This window comes from Tiliqua scincoides, chromosome 2 (genome assembly GCF_035046505.1).
Source record: "Tiliqua scincoides isolate rTilSci1 chromosome 2, rTilSci1.hap2, whole genome shotgun sequence".
Taxonomy (NCBI): Eukaryota; Metazoa; Chordata; class Lepidosauria; order Squamata; family Scincidae; genus Tiliqua; species Tiliqua scincoides.
The window spans coordinates 149,846,428-149,867,906 of NC_089822.1; the positions used below are offsets into that span (position 1 = coordinate 149,846,428).

At 45.3% G+C, this 21,479-nt stretch overlaps 1 protein-coding gene across 1 annotated transcript; it reads right to left on the minus strand.

Moving 5' to 3' along the window:
• Window positions 1–311: 311 nt before the first annotated feature.
• PVALEF (parvalbumin like EF-hand containing) lies at window positions 312–7,022 on the minus strand. Its single transcript, XM_066618282.1, has 4 exons — window positions 6,917–7,022; window positions 4,384–4,519; window positions 2,246–2,361; window positions 312–358 (listed from the first exon to the last, which is right to left on the minus strand). The coding sequence occupies exons 1-4, from the start codon at window positions 7,020–7,022 to the stop codon at window positions 312–314; spliced, it is 405 nt and encodes a 134-aa protein (XP_066474379.1).
• Window positions 7,023–21,479: the final 14,457 nt, after the last annotated feature.

The following is a 21,479-nucleotide window of genomic DNA, read 5'->3' on the forward strand; positions in this document are numbered from 1 at the left end:
AGACATTTCATGACTGAGCAATTTATTCCCCAGTGGGAAAACAGAGGCACAGAGATTGCATAATTAACATTTTCCAGTCTTTTTTGTCCTCAGTGGGGAAACCCCAGCCATGTGCCCCATGGAGACCTCACAGCAAGCCCTGACACAGCTGCAAACTTCCCTCATCCCACCCCCACCCAGACCCCACAAAATAATAGGGAGAGGTCTTTCAGCAAGAAGAATATTCTGGTCAGTGACACAGATAAGGCAAGCTCCAGTACCCCACCACAGAAAAAGGCTGGGAAGTAAAAAGAGGCCCATCTTCATCTCTTCTACTTCTTCTTTGGAACCTTCTCCTTTGTTACCATATCAGAAAACTCTGCAATGGAAAAAATTAAAATAGGTGGCTCTGAGGTCCAAATGGGGTCATGTTTGCTCCTTTCTTTCTTTCTAACTTAGGCTGCAGTCTGGGAGTAAGTCCCATTCAAAACAATAGAAATAAGCATTCACAGGATTGCACCACCACCACCACCACGAGTCCCACCCCATGAACCATCATGACTTTTCAACAGCCCCTTTTGTGGACCTCAAGTCCTCCAAGAATAATCAGCAGATGGAGGCCCTTTTCAGCAGTGCAGTTGCTGGGCGTTTGTGCTGCTGTGAGAAAATGGCTCCAGTCACATGGTGGTGACTCCCACTAAGCAGCATTCTTACCACTTGGGGATGTGTGGAGCAGTTTAAAGTGTCCTCCACCTGGTGGCTATAAAAGGTATGAACCCAGGGATTGGCAAATCCAGCACAGTCTGACTTGAGTCAAGTATGAGTCTCCACCCTGTGATTCAAGTTGAAAACGAGTCCTAACAGGCACTTTTCAAGTTGCCCGGAGCATTTTCGAGACTTGAAAATACTCGAGTCATGAGTCTTTTTGATACACGTCTCAGTTGCAGGAAAAAAAAATGGAGCTGCTGCTGGGGTGTGTGTGGGTCAGAACTCTCCCCTGCTGTTCCCATCCCCTCTGCAAACAGGGATAGACTGCATGAGAGTGGGGACAGAAACTACAAGAAGGAAGACGGTCATGCGCAGCGGCTGTGACGCTTACTAGGATGATCTGATCCTTTGCAGCTCTACCCAGAAGTAGTCCCACTTGAGCTTGTGATTCAGTGGGGCTTTCTTCCCCCGAGTAACAATGGAACTCACAGCAGCCATGTGATTGGAAAGTGCAATGAACCACCCCCTCTGCTTCCCTGCCTCCTTTTTCCCTGGGCTTCTCCAGCCAATTCCAAGGCAAGAACCTCTTGGAGCTCTTCCTCCTGCCCTCCCTCATCCAAAGAAACAACACAGGGCAACACACATTTTGCTTCTTTAAACGTTACACCAATTCCTCGTGTATATTTGGGGTGCCGATTCCAATAATGGCATCCGTTTTGCCCCATCACATCTAGTTCTGGAGATACAGCATAGCCTCTTTAGTGAATGGTTCAAGCAGCTTCCTCATGAGGAAGCCTACACCATGCATGTGTGGGGATCGAATGCCAAGTCAGGGGCCCTTGACTTGAGTGTTTTGCTGAGTCTTCCATGCGTATGACTTGAGTGTAAAAGAGTCAGCAAAAAACAGTGATTTTTGTGATTCAGACTCGGGTCACCTGACACAAGTTCCCATCCCTGTATATTGCCCTAAAATGGCTTCACTTTGCCACTCCAGATTAAGTGGACAGTGGCTTAGGCTCTAAGCCTGTGGGTTCCAGCTTCCAGTTTGGAAGCTGTCACATGGCCAGTGGACCAACTGGATAACAATGCTGGCAGGCAAGCAACTTCAACTCGTAATTCTTGAACTAAAAGCCAGACATGTGAATGGTGTATAATGTGGAGTAACACAGGTCTGGGGATTCTTCCATTGATTACTCCGCCTAGTCTCTACCTGCCTGTGGGCAGCTTGCCCCACTCATCTTTTCCTCCTGCTTTAAACAACTTGCTGTGCATCTCCTCTGAATCTCTCTGGGCTTAATGATGCCCTTCATACCAATCCCAAGTGTAGTAGTTGAACATGAGCATCAGCTCTTCCTAAAGTTCATTATCCATTTGTCTAGACTCAACACTTTCACACATTCCTCTAAAATACTGGAGATAGGGAATTGGGCTAAGTAGACACCTACCTCCAGTGCTAATGAAGACTGTTCTTAAGTCACTGTCCCTTTCCAGAGGACCAAAGTCTTAACAATATAATCTGTAAAACAGTCCTCATTGCTATAGCACATTCTCTGCCCACCTTGAAAGTCAATCCGTCCATCCCCATCCGTGTCAGCTGCTTGAATCATGGCTTCAACCTCTTCATCTGCTAAAGGCGTCACTGGCATGTTGCTGGGTATTGTGGCTAAGATGTACCTAGGGGCAGGAGGAAAAAATTGTGTTGGGGGGGATGTGTAGCTGAGTTTACTCTTCAGGCAGTAGCAGAGTGAGTATAAGAACCAAAGCTTTCGTTTTGAGAAGACCTGTTCTTCCACATCTCAGGTGGGAGGAATGCAGTGTTCTTCCCCTGGAACTTCTACTCTTCTGGGATGTCCCCTGTCTTTTTCACTCTGATAGAGGATTTCAGCCAAGAAAAAGGGTGAAGCTTAACTGCTATTTCAGATCCACTCTAGTTGAGCAGAGTTGGGACTTGAGCACACAGTAAGGTGACCAGATCACATGCAGGAGAGGAAAGAGGTCTTGTATTATTAATAGCTGTGGAAAAATGGAAATTTCAACAGATCGCTGAACATACTGGGGTGATAAAAGTTGCACACTTTGTGATGTACTCTACTGCACAACAACTGTAGACAGAAAAGTACTATCCTGTATTGCACTAGACACTCCTCATAGTAGGATGGAGAGGGACTAGATATGAAACTCCACTCTCATTCAAGCTGAATGGTTGGATGCTAACACATTTGATATTGAGGCAGAGAAAAATGACAGAAGGCAGATAGCAGCAGTTCTTCTGGTGCTTAGATCATACTCCTTAGCCAAGATGATTAGCTGCTGATTTTTCTTTGAAGGGGTGAGGAAATGGTGAAAAATCCTCCCCGAAGAAGAAAAGCAGGTGCCCATATATTCCAGCCACTGAATAGTGACAGAGGAATGACAGGTTGGGTCAATGAAAAACACTTCTTGTGGGGAGAGAAATGTGAGATTTGGAGCATCCAAGGAATGTTCAGATGAAAGGGCTACAAGTCAACGAGAGGGAAGAGTGTAGCAGCTGAGGGGCATCAAGGACATTAATTAGTAGGGATGGCATTATTTTGCCAAGTAAAGGAACCTCTGCAGTGGTGGAAATGCTGTCCTTATAAAGATGTAATTCATTGCCCAGGACTGAGTCACATCAATTGCCCACCTAATCCCAAACTCCTGCCACTTGTATAGGGTTTGTTTTTGGCTGGCCTTTCCTAGTGCTAGAGGTAGCAGCAGGCTCTAGGGGAGGGGCAGCGCCCGGGGCCTACCTGACTCGCTCTTCTCCTCATGGGACCATTCTGCAGGTGACGCTGGACCCTGCGGAACACTGATCTGCACCCACCCTCCCATTTCTACAGTCTGGCCCTTGCTGGTTGCTGTTTGGAGCTGGTAGGGATTTTTCTGTTTGCCTGATTGGCTCTTGGCAGGCAGTTTTTTCGCCTATCCGAGACTGTGGTTGGATTGGTTTCTTTTCCTTTTCTTACTAACTTGGTCACTTTGTCTTGCAAGTCTGTGCAGGCGCAAAGGCTTGTGGGTTTTTGGTGTGCATCCAGAGGTCAACTAAGACAGGGAATAACCCATCTCCCACTCCTCAGTTTTACTCTGGCACAAGGGGCTGGCAGGGTAGCCTCCGGCCCTTATCATTGGCCTGCCTCAAATGCTCACCAGCCTGGGCAGGCCTACAGGGTTCAACTGCCTCCACCCTTCTGGGGGTTGACCATGAGAAGTTGTGTACCCTTGCAAGGGGAGTGGCTTTGAGTCAGGGAGTTATCACCTGCCTGGAATCAAGCTTTCCTCTGATGTCCATTCAGCAAGCTGCTGTTGTACCATTCTCTGCAAGTCTTCAGGTTTCACTCCTCTGTATTCTACTGCAATCAAGTGGCCCTTTCATCCATATATATGAATGTGGTTATTGGAGGGTGCACAGGCAATCTCTGAATTCTTAGCAAGGCTGAATGACAGCTGGCTTTCAATGTAGCATTTCAAATCTCAGGCAAGCCTTTTCTGAATATGATCTTTTTCGGCATTTGCCTTGGGACTGAAAAGTGGACATATGAATCAATGAGATGATGTACTCTCTCTCTCTCTCTCTCTCTGTGTGTGTGTGTGTGTGTGTGTGAATAAAGAAAACACACACAGCTGCCTATGTTGACCCCTTCCTGAGCTGCACAGTGACTGGTGGCAAAGTGATCTTACTTGATTTCATTCCACTCGATGTAGCCACTGCCATCCTTGTCAAGCATCTGGAAGGCCTTTCTCAATTGCACCTCCCGCTCATCTGATGACTGGAACTTCTGCATGTAGTCGAAGAACTTGGTGTAGTTGAATGATGCTGCAACAGAGAGGGTGAACTTTCATTCAAAAGTGACCTTTGCTAAGGTGACAAGGGTCGGCGCTAACAGGCTTTATAGATGCTCAGTGAGTGAGTTCTGATTCCTCCATGCAGGGCAGAATAATGGGGCCACTCCTCACTCAACACAGAGGCGAGGCAAACCCAGATTTGTCACAGAGGAACAGCCACTGTCAAGTGCAGCCCTCTAAGGAGTGCCCCTGCAAAAGTAGTTGGTACATGCACACTTTACATCTTTGGGACCTGCTGCAAATTACATACACTCTGTAAAAGTGAATTTGGAAGGAGCGGTGAGTTGGCAGTGTGTGTGTGTGGGGGGGAGTCCTTAACCCCCTTTTTTGCTGTAAATAACCAAAAGCATTTATTCCTATCCCAACCCTCTTTTCGAAATACATGCATACACACTTAGAACCCCGCAAAGGAAAAACAGGTCAGAGTGCAGCACTTTGGAGAAAATGGCAGGTGGGGAAAAAGTTAAGCAGCTTCTCCATACTCACAATCTCTGCTCAGAAAGAGACCATTGGGTCTGTGTTACATACACTGGGTTGAAGTCCATACATTTGTCCCTTAGATGTGCCCTGAAAACATTTTGGGTATCCACCTCAATCACGTAATGTGTGAAGTACGTTAGTGTGGAGACCCAGAGGAATTTCTTTGCTCCACTCTTGCTCTATTTGTTAGTGAAATGTGGTGGTGGGAGTTGTGTGGGTGATTGCCTCTCACGACCTTGGCTCACTAAACTTATTCTTTACCCTTCAAGTAGATGTCTGTCATGATGTATTTTCTCACTGTTCATGTATGCTGGATGATATATGATATTTTATGGGGCTGAAGGTATAGAGAATATTGCTTTAAGTGTAATTTAAAAAAAATTACATGACTCTCAGGTCTCTTCCCACCCCAGTATTGTGGATAGAGCTGCTGTCAAAGAAATAAAGGAAGTGACTGAACTCTGAAAATGCTGGTGTTGCCTGCCTGCAAGCCACAACGCTTCATCCTAGAACAGGGCCCTGTGAACTCAAGCCCAGGGGCCAGATCTGGCGTTTGGGTAGATCCGTCTGCCCAGTGGGCGGACTTCCATATGATTCTTCTCCTAGGTAGATCTGGGCTCTGGGATGTCCTGGGCAGTCACCTCTGCCTGAACATCCTTGTTGCACAGCCTTCTGGGAAGCTCGGCAACAGGTGAAACTGCCCAGAGTCCAGATCTTCCCAGGAGAGGAGCCATGTGGAGGCAGAACAAAAAGCTGCAGTCTGGATGGGGGCTGCATTTTCTGTACACAGTAGTCGCAACTTTGGGTGCCACTGTCCTAGAAGAATGGGAAGTATAGGTAAGGATGGGTTGCTGTTGAGAAGCATAAAGAGGCATCTCAACATTTGTTAGATGGCCTGAATGTTGCAGTTACTTTGACCACCTTACCTCTCTTATGCAAGCTAAAACAGAGTTTTTTCTTCTTCTTGAGGACATGTCATCTGTGGTTTATAATCACTTGAGGAGACAGTTTTACCTTGTTAGACACCCCTCTCAGAGTCAGAAGATGAGGCTAGGCCACCTGTCTATTGGTATATTCCTGAAAATGTTAGCAGAGCTGAGGAAATTAATCAATCTCACACACAGGTAAGCTCTGGTTTTGTTAATTAGGACTTTACTGCAACAAGGACAGAACTGCTGCCATTTTTACACAGGCAAAACAGCAAGAAAGGTAAAAGAAGCTGAAGGGAGGTGTAGTGGCTAGAGGAGAGAGCAACCCACAAGCCTCTAACCAAGTAACAAGATAAATAGGTTATATCTCTCCCTGCTAGATAAGGCCAATATTTATACCCTTTCTTATATACCTGAGTGGCTCTGCTCATATGCTGTTGCTCTTCCAACAGAAAAAATGACTGCATAACCCTGAAGACTTACAACCCAATCCTATGCATGTCTACTCAGAAGTAAGTCCCATTAGAGTCAATGGGGCTTACTCCCAGGAAAGTGTGGATAGGATTGGGCTGTCAATTTTTTATGTGCCAGTCTAACAAGATAAACAATTGGGTGGTTCCAATTTCACATTTCAGTTGGGTGAACCTTTTAGGCATGATAGCTTCTGACAGTATAGTTTTGGTTAGTCTAATGGCATATATTCAAGATTGCTTAATGCAGATTAGTTAACCCCCTTCACACTCATTACTCTGTACTCAGAGAGCTAAAAGGATTGTGTTGTCCACTCTTTGAATGCAGGCTTGTGAGGAGTGTTGATTCTAAATGCTTTCGTGTGTGCATGGAACCTGAGAACACTCGTTCCTCTGCATAAACCTAGAGTTCTACTGTGTTTATTCACCCAGAGTCACACCAACATTCTCTTGTAAATACTTGCAAGTTCTGTCCCCTTCTCTCCTTACTATGATGCCTCACGTCTGAAGGCAGCAGATCAAGATCCTTGTCAGACAAAGATGTGCCCATGGCCAAGGCCACCTTCTTGACTTGGCAAGCAAAATCATCCGCCATTCTGTTTGCAAAGGAAATTGAATGTAAATGTAGGAAAAAGTCGTTTTGTCACAATCAGAAATGCTAATCTCAGGCATTCCCCTTGAACCCTCATACCCACCTTCTAAACAATTTCTCTGTACAGAGGGAATAACAAAAGCAGAGAAGGACACCAAAGATCAGCTTCTGAACAGCAACTAGCTAGTCTCATGTCTGCTTTAAGGTAATAGCTATACAAATCTATGCACACAATGGGAGTAGGCCCCACTGGATGGTCCCTACTTTTGAGTTAACATGTCTAGAATTGGTGCTGTTAGACTTTATAAACCACTTTTCAGGTGCTCAAACACATATTATGTGAATAATCCTTACAAGCACTCCATAAAACAGGGCCATATTATTGTTCTTATGATGAAGGCTGCCTGGTGAATTTCTGGCTAAAGTGATATTTGGACCAGTGACCTCATTGTTTGTGCTCTCAGCCACTATGCTACACCTTTACATATAACATTTTGCATGCATTGTACTCAGTGATGGGAAGGCACAATAACACAGTATCACCAAGCTCAAAATAGTGGATACTGAAGATAAAGGCAAAAGGGCTATGGAAAGATGGCAACTCAAGCAGGGGTCCAAAAAAAAAAACCACAAAGCCTGAATCCCCACGTTTAATGAAATGTTTGGAAACTAATCATACACAGAGCTGTGAAAGCAGAGCTGTCTTGAAACAACTGTTTAAAGTAGGAAGGAACAGCATTTAAATCAAGGAGAAAGACTATTCAGGATAGTGACATAACCTCCAAATATCTAAATGTGAGCTCTGCAGGATAAAAACAGGCACTCTTGGGTTCTTATAGCACCCCTTTTCTCAGTCCAAGGATCCTTTCCTGAGAATCCCCCACCCACTTCTCCAAATTGCTGAAGGTCTTGGGTTTCTATTCTATTCACTTATGCTGCAGTGAATTGTCTTGTGCTTCTGAAGCTGGTGTGTCAGTAAATGCACCATAACAATTTCCATTTTTTAAAAGTCTAAGAATGTTTAATGCTTTGTCTGATTGACCTATTTGTGCTTGGTATAGAAAATTGCAGCTCAACCAGCAACTGACCTAGCATGGGGCAAACAGGGCAAATTCCCCAGGCGCTGGGTTTGCATGATCCTAGGACTGCCCTCATTAGGGCTCCTGACGTAGTTGGAAACTGTATTTCCAGTTTTCTGTTTAAGTACAGTTTAAGACCAGTCAGTCTCACGGTTGTGTGAGGCTCCGTCACAGAAGGTGGGGGGTGGCTTATCGTGTGTGTGTGGGGGGGGGGTCTTGTGGGGGCAGCATTGTGAACCTTTGTCCCAGGAGTAGGGTGGGCAAAGTCTGCCACTGAACTCAACCAAATTTAGCAAGATTTTTTTCTCTGGTGATTGCTGGAGAGTTGGAAGTTTTGCACTGGCAATTTGATGTCCTTTATGAGGTGCCTAGTCCCAGGGGAGGCAGAGTCTAATCCTCCAAGGGACAGACGGAGCAAGTTCTCACTGGCCTGGGTGCAGCATGTGAGAAACAAGGAAAAAGGCACATCTTGCACGCCTCAGTGGCCTCAGAGTTGTAGAGGGGAGAGGAAGGTTAGGGCTGCACCTTAATCCTCCTCCTCCAAGGGTCATGTCACTGAGGGTTGCTGCCAAATTTCCCTGCAAGCAGGGCCTACAGGGTGCACTCCCTCTATTCCTAGTCCTGGCCAAAACGTGTCCATGGCTGGATCCTTTGTTGCTTGTCACACAGGTGCATTGCTCCCTGTTCTGCCTTTCCCACTCCCCTGAACCCAGATGTAGCATCATGGTTGCTGTGGCAACCAAGTCATGCGCCACATTGTCTAGGGAACTTGAGGATTGTTCCTATGCGGTTCTTATAATGGTGGTGTCCCGTGCTGCTTGACAGAACATTTGTGGGCTTGCTTTGGGGAAGGAAGCAGTCACAGTGGCAATGTCTGGTACCTCTGGACCCAGACACTCCATGCGCATTTATGTACAGTAGAAGCAAGATGCAACGCCCTGCTGCGGAGGAAGGTGATGCGACATCTTTAGGCAATGGGTTCACTCTTGAAGCACCATCTTGGCTTTCAGTCCAAACTTACCATTCTTCCTTTGGATTGAGATAAAGCTGAAGCCAGCTATGCATAGCATTGGCAGCTTCCCCCCTCCCCACTAATGATATCACCAAGAAACCTCCCTCTACCACAGTCAGTTTTGTGCTTTAAAAGAAAGTATCTTTTTAAACAAGGTGGTGAATCGGCAAATAAATTTATGAATATTCATGGTACTATGAATAGGTTGTAGCACAGTGAAAAGCTGACAACCTAACTGAAGTATGGGGTGGATAATAATTTGTTCTAAATGTTATTGTAGTGCTGTTGCATGATTGTAGTGTTGTTTTACATCAATCCATTTTTCTGTAAGCTTCTTCAAGTTCCTTGTGAAGAGAGGCAACATATACATTGTTAAACAAGTAGCATCTATCTTTACCCTAAGAGACTTTCCCTCTAGTGAGAGGGCTGACACCAGAAGACTGACACATTTAGTGCAAAGGTATACACTTTAACTCTTCAAAAGGCACAACATCTAACCAAAAACCAAATTTGGACAACATAGTTACAAGAATTTGCCAGGAGCAAGTAGCTGAAAATGAGAACTATTCTTGGTACAAAAATGCAAAGGAGGGTATGTAGATGTCTGATTTAAGCCATTTTTGCCCAACGTTGCATATACGCAACAGGGACCAAATGTGTACACCTGTGGGCTGGACAAAAATGGGTTAAAGAAATGTATTGTTATTCACGGTCACACAGCACAGAAAAAGGGGCTCCAGATTTAATGTGCAACTACACAGATTTTCTACAGAATATTCCGGGGGGGGGGGGATGTTCTTCGTGCAAGAACAAATAGACAACCTAATACATCATTTGGAGAACTTGTAATGTCAATTTTAGACAGTTGGGTTGTGTATGTATTCAGGGTTACAATGCCTCAAAGTGCACATGCACACACATGCATGAATACATATGAATACACCTTTCACTTTTCTGTGTTCCTATGGCAAGTCTTGGACATTGGCTCATTCCATCCTATGCAAGAAGGAGGATGTATATAGCTCCTTTAGTCCATTTCTTAAAGCAGCGGTGTCAAACTCGTTTCACCCAGTGGGCAGAATAGCCTTCAAGGCACCTGCTGAGGGCTGGAAGTGATGCCATTAAGCAGGAAATAACATCATTAAGCAGATGACTAGAAATAAGCACTTTGTTCTCACTTAGGAACTCATTAGCTACAAATGTCAGAAGAGAAAATATGCAAACTTGATCATATTTCCAAGATTTGGGAGAGCCCAGTTATCACACAGCATAGTAGCTGAGAGGTACTCTGCAAAGTGATGCCTCCGCAGAAGCAGCACTGCTGAAAGGGCGGTCTGCTTGATCATTGGTTTCTCTCAGCTTCTCAGCAGCATTTCCTTCTCCCTTTCTCACCCCTGTTGGTTTGCCTCTTTCTCTGTATTGTTTCTTGCCTTCTGAGGCATCTTTCTATCTCTAGGGTCTCAGCAGATGTGGTGTTGCTGAAAGGGCTGCACTAGGTTGGTTGGCAACCTTCAGTCTCGAAAGACTATGGTATAAGCCTACAACACCTGGTATTCCCAGGCAGTCTCCCATCCAAGTACAAACCAGGCCTGACCTTGTTTAGCTTCCAAGATCAGGCATGTGCAGGGTAACAGGTGATTTTCAACCCTTCTTGCACTAGGACAGCCCACTTATCATGGGGACCAGATAAAAAGTGACATTACTGCAGAAGGATGGCCTGCATGATAATTGGGTTCTCCCAGCACCATTCTTTCAGCAGTGCTACTCATGTTGATGCATCACTTTGTAGCTCAGCAGCGGATGGTGGTGAGAGCCCAGTTATCACAGAGGCCAGATAAAGAGCATCCATGAGCCGATTCCAGCCCACAGGAGGAAAAATCCATTATGGGGTACAAGCCATGATGTGTATGTGCAACCTCCTGATTTTAGGAATGGGTTAAGTCAGAATGCCAGATGTAGGGGAGAGCACCAGGATGAGGTCTCTTGTTATCTGGTGTGCTCCCTGGGGCATTTGGTGGGCCACTGTGAGATACAGGAAGCTGGACTAGATGGGCCTATGGCCTGATCCAGTGGGGCTGTTCTTATGTTCTTATGTTCTTATGTTCTTATGCTTCACACCCCTGTCTTAAACCATTTCCCTTCACAGAGGTACGTTTGAGGGATATTCAGGCATCCACCGTTGACTTCAGAAACACCCCATGATGAGAGCATGCTATTTACTGAGATTATCTTCTATTTAATCCAAGGGAAGGAAGCTTTCGATTGCCTGCTAAAACCACAGGCAGATTTCAAATTCCAGTAAATCCTGTTGCACTGAGCTGGCTGCTCATCTTGCCAATCAAGCTGCCTGGGCTCATTCTCTTTGGCTCTTTCCCCCGCCACTGGCAGCCAAGTGTCTGCCAGCTGAGCTTAACTCCTGAGTGAGTCACCCTCTCTACCCAAACCCTGCATTGTACACTTCATTTAACAAAAACTGCAAAACGTTGGAGTACAAATGAACATGACTGATCAAAGAGGAGGCTGGTGTTGCATTTACTGAAAAGGATATGAAAGGCGATGCCAGCTCCCAATTCAGTTGCAAGACCAGGAATCTAGACTGGCATTCATAAGAGTCAGTGTGGCTTCGTGGTTTGAGTGCCAGAGTATGCATGAGGAGACCCAGGTTCCAATCTCCACTCAGCCACAAAGCTCACTATGGTGACTTGAGGCCTGTCAGAATCTCTCAACCCCTCATAGATTATGGTGAGGATAAAATAGAGGGGGAGAAACATGCATGCCACCCTGATTAACTTGCAGAAAGGATGGGATTAAAATGTAAACAATAATAATTTATGAGGTCCACTCCTGAGGATGCTTCCTCTCTTGCATTAGAAAATGGCAGTGTGAAAATAGTGCTATATGATTATGTAGAAATTTTTTTTTAAGCAGATTATATACCCCTTGGAAAAGCCCACTGTTTTGTTTTTTTGTACTTATGAGTGACATTGCAGACAAATGTTCTGCATCATCCCTGGCAGGGTCTCCAGAGGCTAGATGAAACTGCATACAAGCCACAAGCTGCCAATTGGCCACCCCTAGAATAAGCCACTGTCAATCAGTTAATATCAGATAAACCAGGTTGCGTGCGTCATGCAGAAACTTTGTTCCTTGTTGGAAGGCAGGTGATGTAATAGATGCTTCTACTGGCCTTTTTATCTTTTTACTGCCAAGAAAGAATAGTTTTGCAAGGTCCATCTTCCCTTTATGCAAATAAGCTACTGCTAATCAAGACCCTTCTGCAACCTCCAGGCATCTTCAGGTACTTTCTATTCCTAACTGCAGAAACATCAAGACCACCTTTTGTACCCACCTACAACATGCCTATTCAGCACACAGGATTCTGCCAAAACCCTATTTGTCATATAGCTGACAGCAAACCCCCAACTTTTTGTACTTCTGTGAACAAGCCGCTAGGAGCAATGCATTGTGGGATATGTGAGCCTGGATTCCATGCAACACTTATAACAGAGGCATTCAAAAAATTCCTGCCAAGTAGCCAGTTTTGTGGGCCTCAGACCTTTGCCAACTCTTTTGCTTCCCTGTTGCATTATGAGAGCAACATCATCCTGAAGACCAAACCTTAGTCCAGCAAACCTCTTTTTCTTTAAGTTGGCCAAAGTATATCTAACACCTGCTGCTTCTGTTAGTGTGTTTATTTATTTCTAGGACTTGGCTGGTGCCCTGAAGAAAGCTCCCCTCCTCCACACTCCTTGAACCCTCCACTACCTCCTCTTAGGGACTCTTATATTTGCAAAGCAATGCCTTGTGATGTGAGCTTGTTCTAGAATTACACTCAGCCTAAATAACTCCATTTTCCCCAAGGACCCCCTATTTTGTCAGACTGTCAAGCATTTATTTAGGAAAGGACAGCACAGCTCTTCTCCTTTGACTTTTGAGTATTCCGAGAAAACAGCCAGTCTTGTATGAAGCTACCTGCCTGAAAGTTGTTTGCTGCACAGAGAACGGAAAAACAAGGCAACGGATCAAGACATGTAGAGGAAAAGTGGAGGGATGCCATGATTATGTGCATCCGTCTCTCACTAATGTTCTGACCACTGTCTCTTCACTGGTACTGGCTGTTGGGTCGATGGCCAAACCATTTTCAATGGTTTGAAAATGCTTACCCCAAGACGCTTTGTCCCTTTTCAGGTGATGTACTCCCTAACTTCTGCAAGAGGTCTGTCCTGGGGTTCCACTCTCATTTTCCTACCATCTGGGACTTACAGACTTTACTGTCATTTGACAGTGTACTGTGGCAAGGAAGACATGCCAGATCTATGCAGCTCTAGGACCTGCCCTTGATCTATTTGGTGTGCGCTATTCCTATTCCTGATGAAGGGTTTACAGCTCAAAATGTGTTGGGACCTTTACATTAATATAAATTATCTCCTGCAACTGAGAGTTTTTGTTTGTTCATCTCCTTGATCTATTTGCAGCTTTAATACCAAGTCTTTTGGTAGGTCTCAACATCAAAAAGATTTCTTAGCTACCACCGGCATTTTAGGGTCATAAATTTTCCAAGCTGAAGTTTCTGCAAAGCACCCCTGGCTTCCAACATTGAGAAGCAGTATTAAAATGCCTCTTTTTTTTCTTCTTTTTTTTGCAGAACAGTAAATTAGTGTTTCCCTTCCTCTTGCCCATTCTGATTTATTATGTGTCATATTTAAATGACTGCATATAATAAGGTATTGATACTGCATAATCCTAGAATAGTAGTTGTAATAGCAGCAAGAGTAGTTTGTATTAGATGTAGCAGCAGCAGCAGTAAGTTAGAGCAAAGGGGAACCCTAGGGCCTCAGGTTCAGGGCTCTAACAGAAAAATAAGTTGCACACTAAACATTGTCTTTCAGATGTTCCGACTTCCCTGACCCCTATTCCAAACGGAGACCTCAGAATTAACCCTGTACTGCAACTTTCAAAAAACCTGATTTCTGCTGCCGTAAATGCTCAGGGATCTTAGCTTCTGAATGCAGTTGCTATAGCCCTGCTACGCCTTACAAAAGCCTGGGTTTTATACTGCAGCACAGTGAAGCCCCAGGCAACAGCACCACTTGTGAGAGAAGAAGACATCACTGGATTCAGCAACATGCCAAAAGATTTACTCGCTTTGGGGGCTCATAGAACATCGCTATGATGAAGCTGGAACGCCAACCTCTCCTTCTTTCCTTCCTCTCAGAAGCGAACCGGTTGCCTTCCCTGGTTTCAGTCACCCTCTTCTTTTCACTGGCTGTAGTGATCTTCTGAGCGAGACTCCAACCCCATTGGTTTTTCTGATTATGCTCTCGAATAACTATGGCAACCAGATTAATACACAAACACACCTATGCCTAGGCACTGAATATCCACACCAAGCGCTTACCTGCTGCAGATTTTCTCAACCAGTGTCTTGGCGGGCTCCCTTTGTAAAGTTAAACCATGTCCCTGACTTTTATAGGGCCAGGTCCTATAAAAAAGCTCAGCTTTGCTATTTACAGAGAGATGCAGCTGTCAGAGATGCATCCTGCAATTCTCCTGGGCCCTTTCAAGACGCTAATGGATCATCTCAGTGGCTTGTGGTATTATCAATTGTCACTGGCAACTAGTTGCTCAGCATCAGATAACAGACTGGGCAGTGTGCTCCCCACCTCCCTTATGCCCACACAAACAAACAAACTTCCCACTACTCAGCAGAGTCAGCTCTTTTGGATGAAATGGGGTAAGCAGGGTGGGCTGAGGAAAATCCTGATGTGCCCCCTGGGGACATTTTGAACCCATTCTCAACAGATTAAAGCAAAGCAAATAATCAGTTTCATTTTCTATAAACTTGGTTTGCTCAGTATATAAACCTCTCTCTCTCTCTCTCTCTCTCTCTCTCTCAATATATATCTGTAACAATCATTTCCATGACACAGGAAATGCTACATGCAAAACTTCCACACTGCTTCACATCATTTCAAGCCCAATACTATTCACCAGAAGCAGTTTGCACATCTGGCTGCAAATTACAGAGTGATATATCATGGAGTACTGAGACATTCAGGGTGCAATCCTAACCCACTTTTCAGCACTGACATAAGGGCAACGCAGCTCCGAGGTAAGGGAATAAACGTTCCCTTACTTTGAAGAGGCCTCCGTGAGTGCCCCCCAACTGCAGGATGCAGCATTGGTCCCGCTATGCTAGTGCAGGAAAGCTGGTTAGGATTTGGGCCTCAGTGATGTGTCTACATGTGTGAATCAGTCCTTATGTAGTCATGTCTTAGAGAAGATTGTTGGCAAAAATTGAATGGCAGGTGGTCCTGATCCCAGTCTGGTTCATCGGCATGCCTCCCTCCACAAGGCAACTTTGAAGCTATCTCCCTCCAGCCTTTGGTAGCAGCAGTCTCCTTGCTTTGGAGTCAAGCGGTGTCTCTTCAACCCACTAAAAAGAAGCCATTTTTATTCAGCCCCTGTGGAAGCCACAATTTGTTGCAGGGTCATGGGAAGGTCAGCACACCAGGGTCAGAGACTGTCCCTGCATTGTGAGGGAAGGAGACTCCTGTACAAGAGGAGACAAGAGATTCCATTCAGGGTAGGTGCTTCCTCCACCCGTGCCTTATTCTCTGTCACGCCCAGGCTATTGACAAAGCAGCTGTGATGCAACCCAAGCGACAAACGTTTTCTCTTCAGAAGTGTGAGATGCAGCCAATGAATCCCTGCATGTGTTCCTTACTCCCACCCTCCCACTTCATAAAAGGGATAAGGCTTCCAGTGGAGCCCCCTAAATTGGAATGGTGAACAAAGGCCACCATGTCAAGGCACACTGGTGCAAATGTATGACTTGGTATAATATCCTATCCCATGAGTCATCATGCTGAGGGAATCTACCTTGTCCTGAATTTGTTGGAGCTCAAGTTTTAAGGCACCTTTAGTGTGCTATATTTGGGGTTCTTACTATCTGGTACTATTTGGACTCAGGCAGTTGCATCCAAAGGCCAGTTAAGATGCTTGTGGCTACTCCAGAACTTACTCTTCCACAGCGTTTTCCTGTGCAATCGTAACTTCACTATACTGATATAACGTTATGTTTGGCTGCAGATCTAGCCAGCATAATTTGAGGATAGAATTGCACTCTCAGTTAGATGGATATTCTACCACTGTTTCATTTTTCAGCCTTGGAAAACAGTAAAAAATTTTGGACTATATCTGAAACACTGGGCACGTCAGTATTTTTTAGTGATGAATTATTGTTTAGGTGAAGATTTTCACTGTCATCATGACACATTTTTTTCCACAATGCTGGTTCTTTTTGTGCCATTATTCTTGACTTACAATTTGATTTCTTTTGACAATTTACTTTCTGACCATTTTGAGGATTCTTCCTACAATTTTGCAACCTGCTTTTATCCTGATCAGTTTCATCTAAAAATGCTGTGAAGTGGTAATTTTGTTCAGGGAATTTTTCCGTTAAATGATATCATTAGAAATTTGGATACGTAAGATTAAGTTTTACAGGCACAGAATTGCTAGATCAAAGCAGAGCTCTTCACTAAAGCTCAACTCCTCTGGAGGCTGATTAATATTAACAGGCGAGACCTACATGTGGGTTAGTGAAAATCAATGTGACATTCAGTTCCTCCAACATTTCTTTGACCTCGTGATTTCCTAGTCCACAGATCCCACTTTTTAAAGACTGCTTACCTATTTGTTCCTTCCTACACCACACAGTTATCACACCTTCCCACCAAGTAATATTTCTATTGTAGACACGGGCAGCCCAATCCTATGCTTCCCAGCTCCCAGGGCTTCAGTGGCGCCGAAATAGTGACCACTGCATCCCATTGGACTGGAAAGCAGTGTCAGCTCTACTTATAAGCCAGCTTATGCTCCCTTACCCCATGTAATGCCCAGGCAGCCCTGATAGGTCTCCTCAGATCTGCACCCACTATTGAGTGGGCGCAGATTCGAGGGGCACAAAGGGGGTTAGGATATGGCAGCAGGGCCTGCCACCATCTGCGCCTCCGTCTGTCCCACTCCGTCCCCCAATCTACCTTCCGTCCCATCCCGGAACACTTCTCCCACACACCTACTTACCTACTCTGCCATCTGGCACTCACCTGGAGCTCTGGGCGGTGTTCATCCATCCTCCACCTGGCTTTGGCTCAGTGCTGGCATCAACCCAGTGATGAGTGTCACAGGTGTGCCTTATGGGCAGAGATCCATGGGCCCATTAGGATCGAGCCCTGCATTATCTGTACACTGAGGTGTCCACAGATGACTTACAATGGAATATTTTTTAAAAAACTGTAAATAGCTTGCGAATGAGTGCAGGATCACTGCTAAAGTCACCTACTCCTACTATGGTTTTGTGGCCCACTCATGCTTTTTTTTTCAAGAAAGAAAAAAGGTCAAACACATTCTTTGTAACAAGTTCCCATCTTCCCCAATGTCCTTGCAAATCATATCTTTTCATGTTTTCAAACACTTTTAAGAGCACTCAATCAGAGCATTGCCCATCTAAGTCAGTATTGTTGACATTGGCTGGCAGCAGCTCACCATAAATTTTTCCTCCGCCCTATCTGGAGATAGGGACCAGGGATTGCACTGGGACCTCCTTCACACAGAGCAGGTGCTCTGTCACAGAGCTCCAATCCTTCTCTGTAGCTCTGCCACCAAAAGTTGTTTTAAAATAGTTGGTAGTGATATGTTCCACTGATGCATGGCTGTTATGCAGGAGCACACATCCATTTCTGGGGGCATGGGGATATATCCGCTATCTCACCAGAGCAAGGCTATCATCCCTGCATCTACTGTCTGCAGGCAGACTATTGAGCTATTATTCATAGGGTTAGCAAGTCAAAGATGCTCCCTGTCGTGTGAAAAACATTTCGGGGGGGGGGGGGAGTCGCAACTGTACCTCCTATCTTGCTACTCCTTAGGCCACTTTGCCCACCCTTCTCTGCTGCCTGATGTAACAGTCAGGAGTCTAGTGTTGACCCATAGCAGATGGGAGAATGAGGTGGGCAAGGGAACTAGTGAAACAGTGGCTGCATGTACTCCTTATGCAAGATAACTTTTAAAGAGGCAGGTACATCAGTGATGGAAAAACTGGCAACCTCCAGCACCACTTGTAGAAGTACTGAGCAATGGCTAAAATGCTGTTGTGGCACATTTTCAATGACTGTATAGACACAATCCTGCAGAATCCTGTTTGCCACTCTTTTGTGACATGATAACAGCTTAGCCAATGTTAAGGGAACTTGATGGTGTAAAATATACTAGCAGAGTGGAATTCTCACATACACCCCTTCTAACAGTTTTCCAGTTAGGACACTTAAAAGAAAACTGAAAGAAGTGTGTTTTGCATTTGCCTTTTTAAATGATCTGAAACAGTATAACTGGCTTCATTTGCTAACTTCACTTTCTGCAAGAAATGTATATCCTCTCTCTCTCTCTCTCTCTCTCTCTCTCTCTCTCTCTCTCTCTCTCTCTCTCTCTCTCCCCCCTTTTAGAGGATGGGCATTTTCAGACACTGGCAAGTTTGGGTGTGACTGAGAAGAATGGAAAGAAAATGGAAAGATGTAGCTTTTACCTTAGAACTGAGAAGGAAATCACCAAAATGTGGAAGTTGAATTTACATCAGATTTTGGGCCTCCTGCAGAGTTCCAGAAGAAGACTGCTTGATGGTTCTTGACTGCATTGTGCCCCCCAAAATGTATCCATGCATCACCTCGGACAATTATTGGGAAAGCTGCATCAAAATTTCACATACACCCTGCCACAGTACTCCACCAGTTCTGGAAGCAGTTGACTCTCCGGAGTCTCTTGCAGACACAAGCTGCCACCTGGTCAGAAATTGTTGTCCCTGGAGGGGTTGCTGCACCTGGTAAAACTGACGCCTCCTGTGGGTCATCATCTATGAAGTTTGGGGCAGGCCTTCAGAGTCACTATCTTTGCTGCTGTGAGCTAAGACTGAAAGATGCCCACAGCTGTCTGGTACTGTGCTGACTGTGTTGTTAGCAGCTGGAACCTTTGTCTCCTCATGCATTTCCATTGCTCAGCACCAGGCGGTACCATGGTTTTTAAAATAAACGCCCTGTGGTTCCTGGCTATGATCAGATAAAACCTCTGCCTCATGTTCTCAGCAGGCTGTAAAGCTGCAAATCAGTGGGTGAGGGAGCAGGGTTTCACTTTGGCAACACTACTCGTGAAGAGAGATTTGTGCTCTACTGTGAACATCTTTACAGTGTGTATTCACACAGAAAATCTATTGGTATCTAATTTTTCCAACTTCAGATGCTCCGAATCCTCCAGAGGTTTTGGAGATGCCTCAATATCAAAAAAAGGATGCTGAGTCATCCCTGTTGTGGTAGCCATTATTCTGGGATGCTACCCTTTGTTTGAGCATCTTCATCTTCTCCCTTGACAGGTAAACAAAGAAACTTGAATTTGAGCCAGCTCATTATGAAGCCCACGGAGATTCAGAAATCCAGGTGATCTCCTACAAATGACCAATTTCCCAGGTAAAATGGGGTTAACACTCACTGGTTATATAAAGAGGGGCACATACATCTCCTTTTGGCATGTTGCCCAGGTCCATTATTAGAAGCAGATGCTTCTTATGAGAGGCTTGCCTGCTCTCTGTCCTGCACATGTGAATGTTAAGGACTGGAACACTAGAACAATGAGATCATACCCAGTTAGTTGCATCAGGGACTTGTTTTGTTTCCAGCTTACCTTTTAACTTCTGTGCCAACCTTGGCCACCCTCTTGCCCTTTTCTTTTCCTTTTGTTCACTGATCAGCATCTGGGTATTGTCCCATGCCACCTGCCCCCCCTTCTCCATTTGTCAGTTGCCTTGTTTTCATCTCTGGCTTTTTTCCATCCACTGGTTTGATCCCTCAGCCCTTTAAAAATGACTTGTATTTTTACTGTTTTGCCTTCTTGGTTTCTGTTCACTCAGAAGGGAGCAGGTTGCCATGTCTCTCAGACTGCTATATTTTTCTACTGTTTGATTGTCAGATGGTGATCTGGCATTGTCAGAATGCCAGATGCAAGGGAGGGCACCTGGATGAGGTTATCTGGTGTGCTCCCTGGGGCATTTGGTGGGCCGCTGTGAGATACAGGAAGCTGGACTAGATGGGCCTATGGCCTGATCCAGTGGGGCTGTTCTTATGTTCTTATGATTATACAGGATCCCCCAGGTTTTGAGGATCTTTTTTAACCTGGGACAAAGGCTTTCCCAAAGCATCCTCTTTCTGTCTGGGCTTCCTAGCTTTGTGTGGTGGCTGCAAAGATCTGCTGTTTCCCAGTTATTTTCATTTTAACCAGTAAGAAGAGTGAAATGAAGAGTGAGAGAAGGGTACCATTGGTAACTGTTAGACAATGCACTCTTTTTGCTTTCTGTCTCTTCCTTTACATGCTCCAAAAGTAGGATTGGGCATAAACAAGCTGAAGTCAAGGTCCTACTCTCAGCTGCTCGCTTGGCATTGGACAAGTCACCTTGAGTGTCTGGACATCACTTCCCAGTCTGTAAATTGGAGATAGTTGTTAACTGTTTCTCATATTACAACTGTGGTGCTCTGGTGGACACTGAGGTTGGATTACAATTGCTAAACGGTTGTAGAATTGCCTCTTCAGAAATATAATACAGATTCCAAGTATGAACCAAGCATGTTCCATGTGTCCTAATATCTTCCCATTCAGGCTGTTTCACGCATTACACTGAGGCAAACCTGAGCTGTCATTAGTGTACAATCAAGGAAGAGCTGGTGCCAATCCCATGGGAACAAATCTGCTTGTTGCATTCACACCTTACAATTTTCATCATACACTAAAGTATCTTAAGGTGCACCTAAAAAAGTAAAGTATGAAGTGACACTGAAGCTGATTTTTAAAGTTGCGCATTAAGGAGCCATGAAGCAGCATCAGCATCATTTATTACACATTTTGAGTGTTCAACGTACTTCATATAGATTAACTCGGGACGCAATCCTGACTTGGGCTTGGGCTGGCCGGCCCAGGAGGGTTGCAAACATGCCATAAGGCATATTTGCGTCTCCTCAGAAGTCAGCTTGGCCAGTGCACAGAGGCATGCCGGCCTGTGGAGGCTGGAATAAGCCTCTGCACTGACAGACGCCCAAGCCTTGCGTTGGCCTGGCTGGGCCAATGCAAGGCTCTGAGGTAGGCAGGGAGGGGGCAGAGATGAGGTGAGAGGGAGGCATTCTTCGGTGAGGGGGTGGCCCTGGGGGCAGGCGGGTGGGGAGCAGGAGGCAGGGCTGGGATCCGGCAATTATGCCAGAACCCAACCCCAGTTCCCGGGAAGATTGGAGTGGTTTGAAGTCGCTCCGCTCTCCTCAGACTTGTGCCACCTCA

Excerpts from the sequence above, each read along its gene's own strand:
- PVALEF (XM_066618282.1), bottom strand. The coding sequence starts at position 7,022 with ATGGCGGATGATTTTGCTTGCCAAGTCAAGAAGGTGGCCTTGGCCATG. Across the intron at positions 4,520-6,916 it reads TTCAGACGTGAGGCATCATA|CATCATTCAACTACACCAAG; the intron begins GTAAGGAGAGAA and ends TCTCTGTTGCAG. Across the intron at positions 359-2,245 it reads TGGACGGATTGACTTTCAAG|AGTTTTCTGATATGGTAACA; the intron begins GTGGGCAGAGAA and ends TTTCCATTGCAG.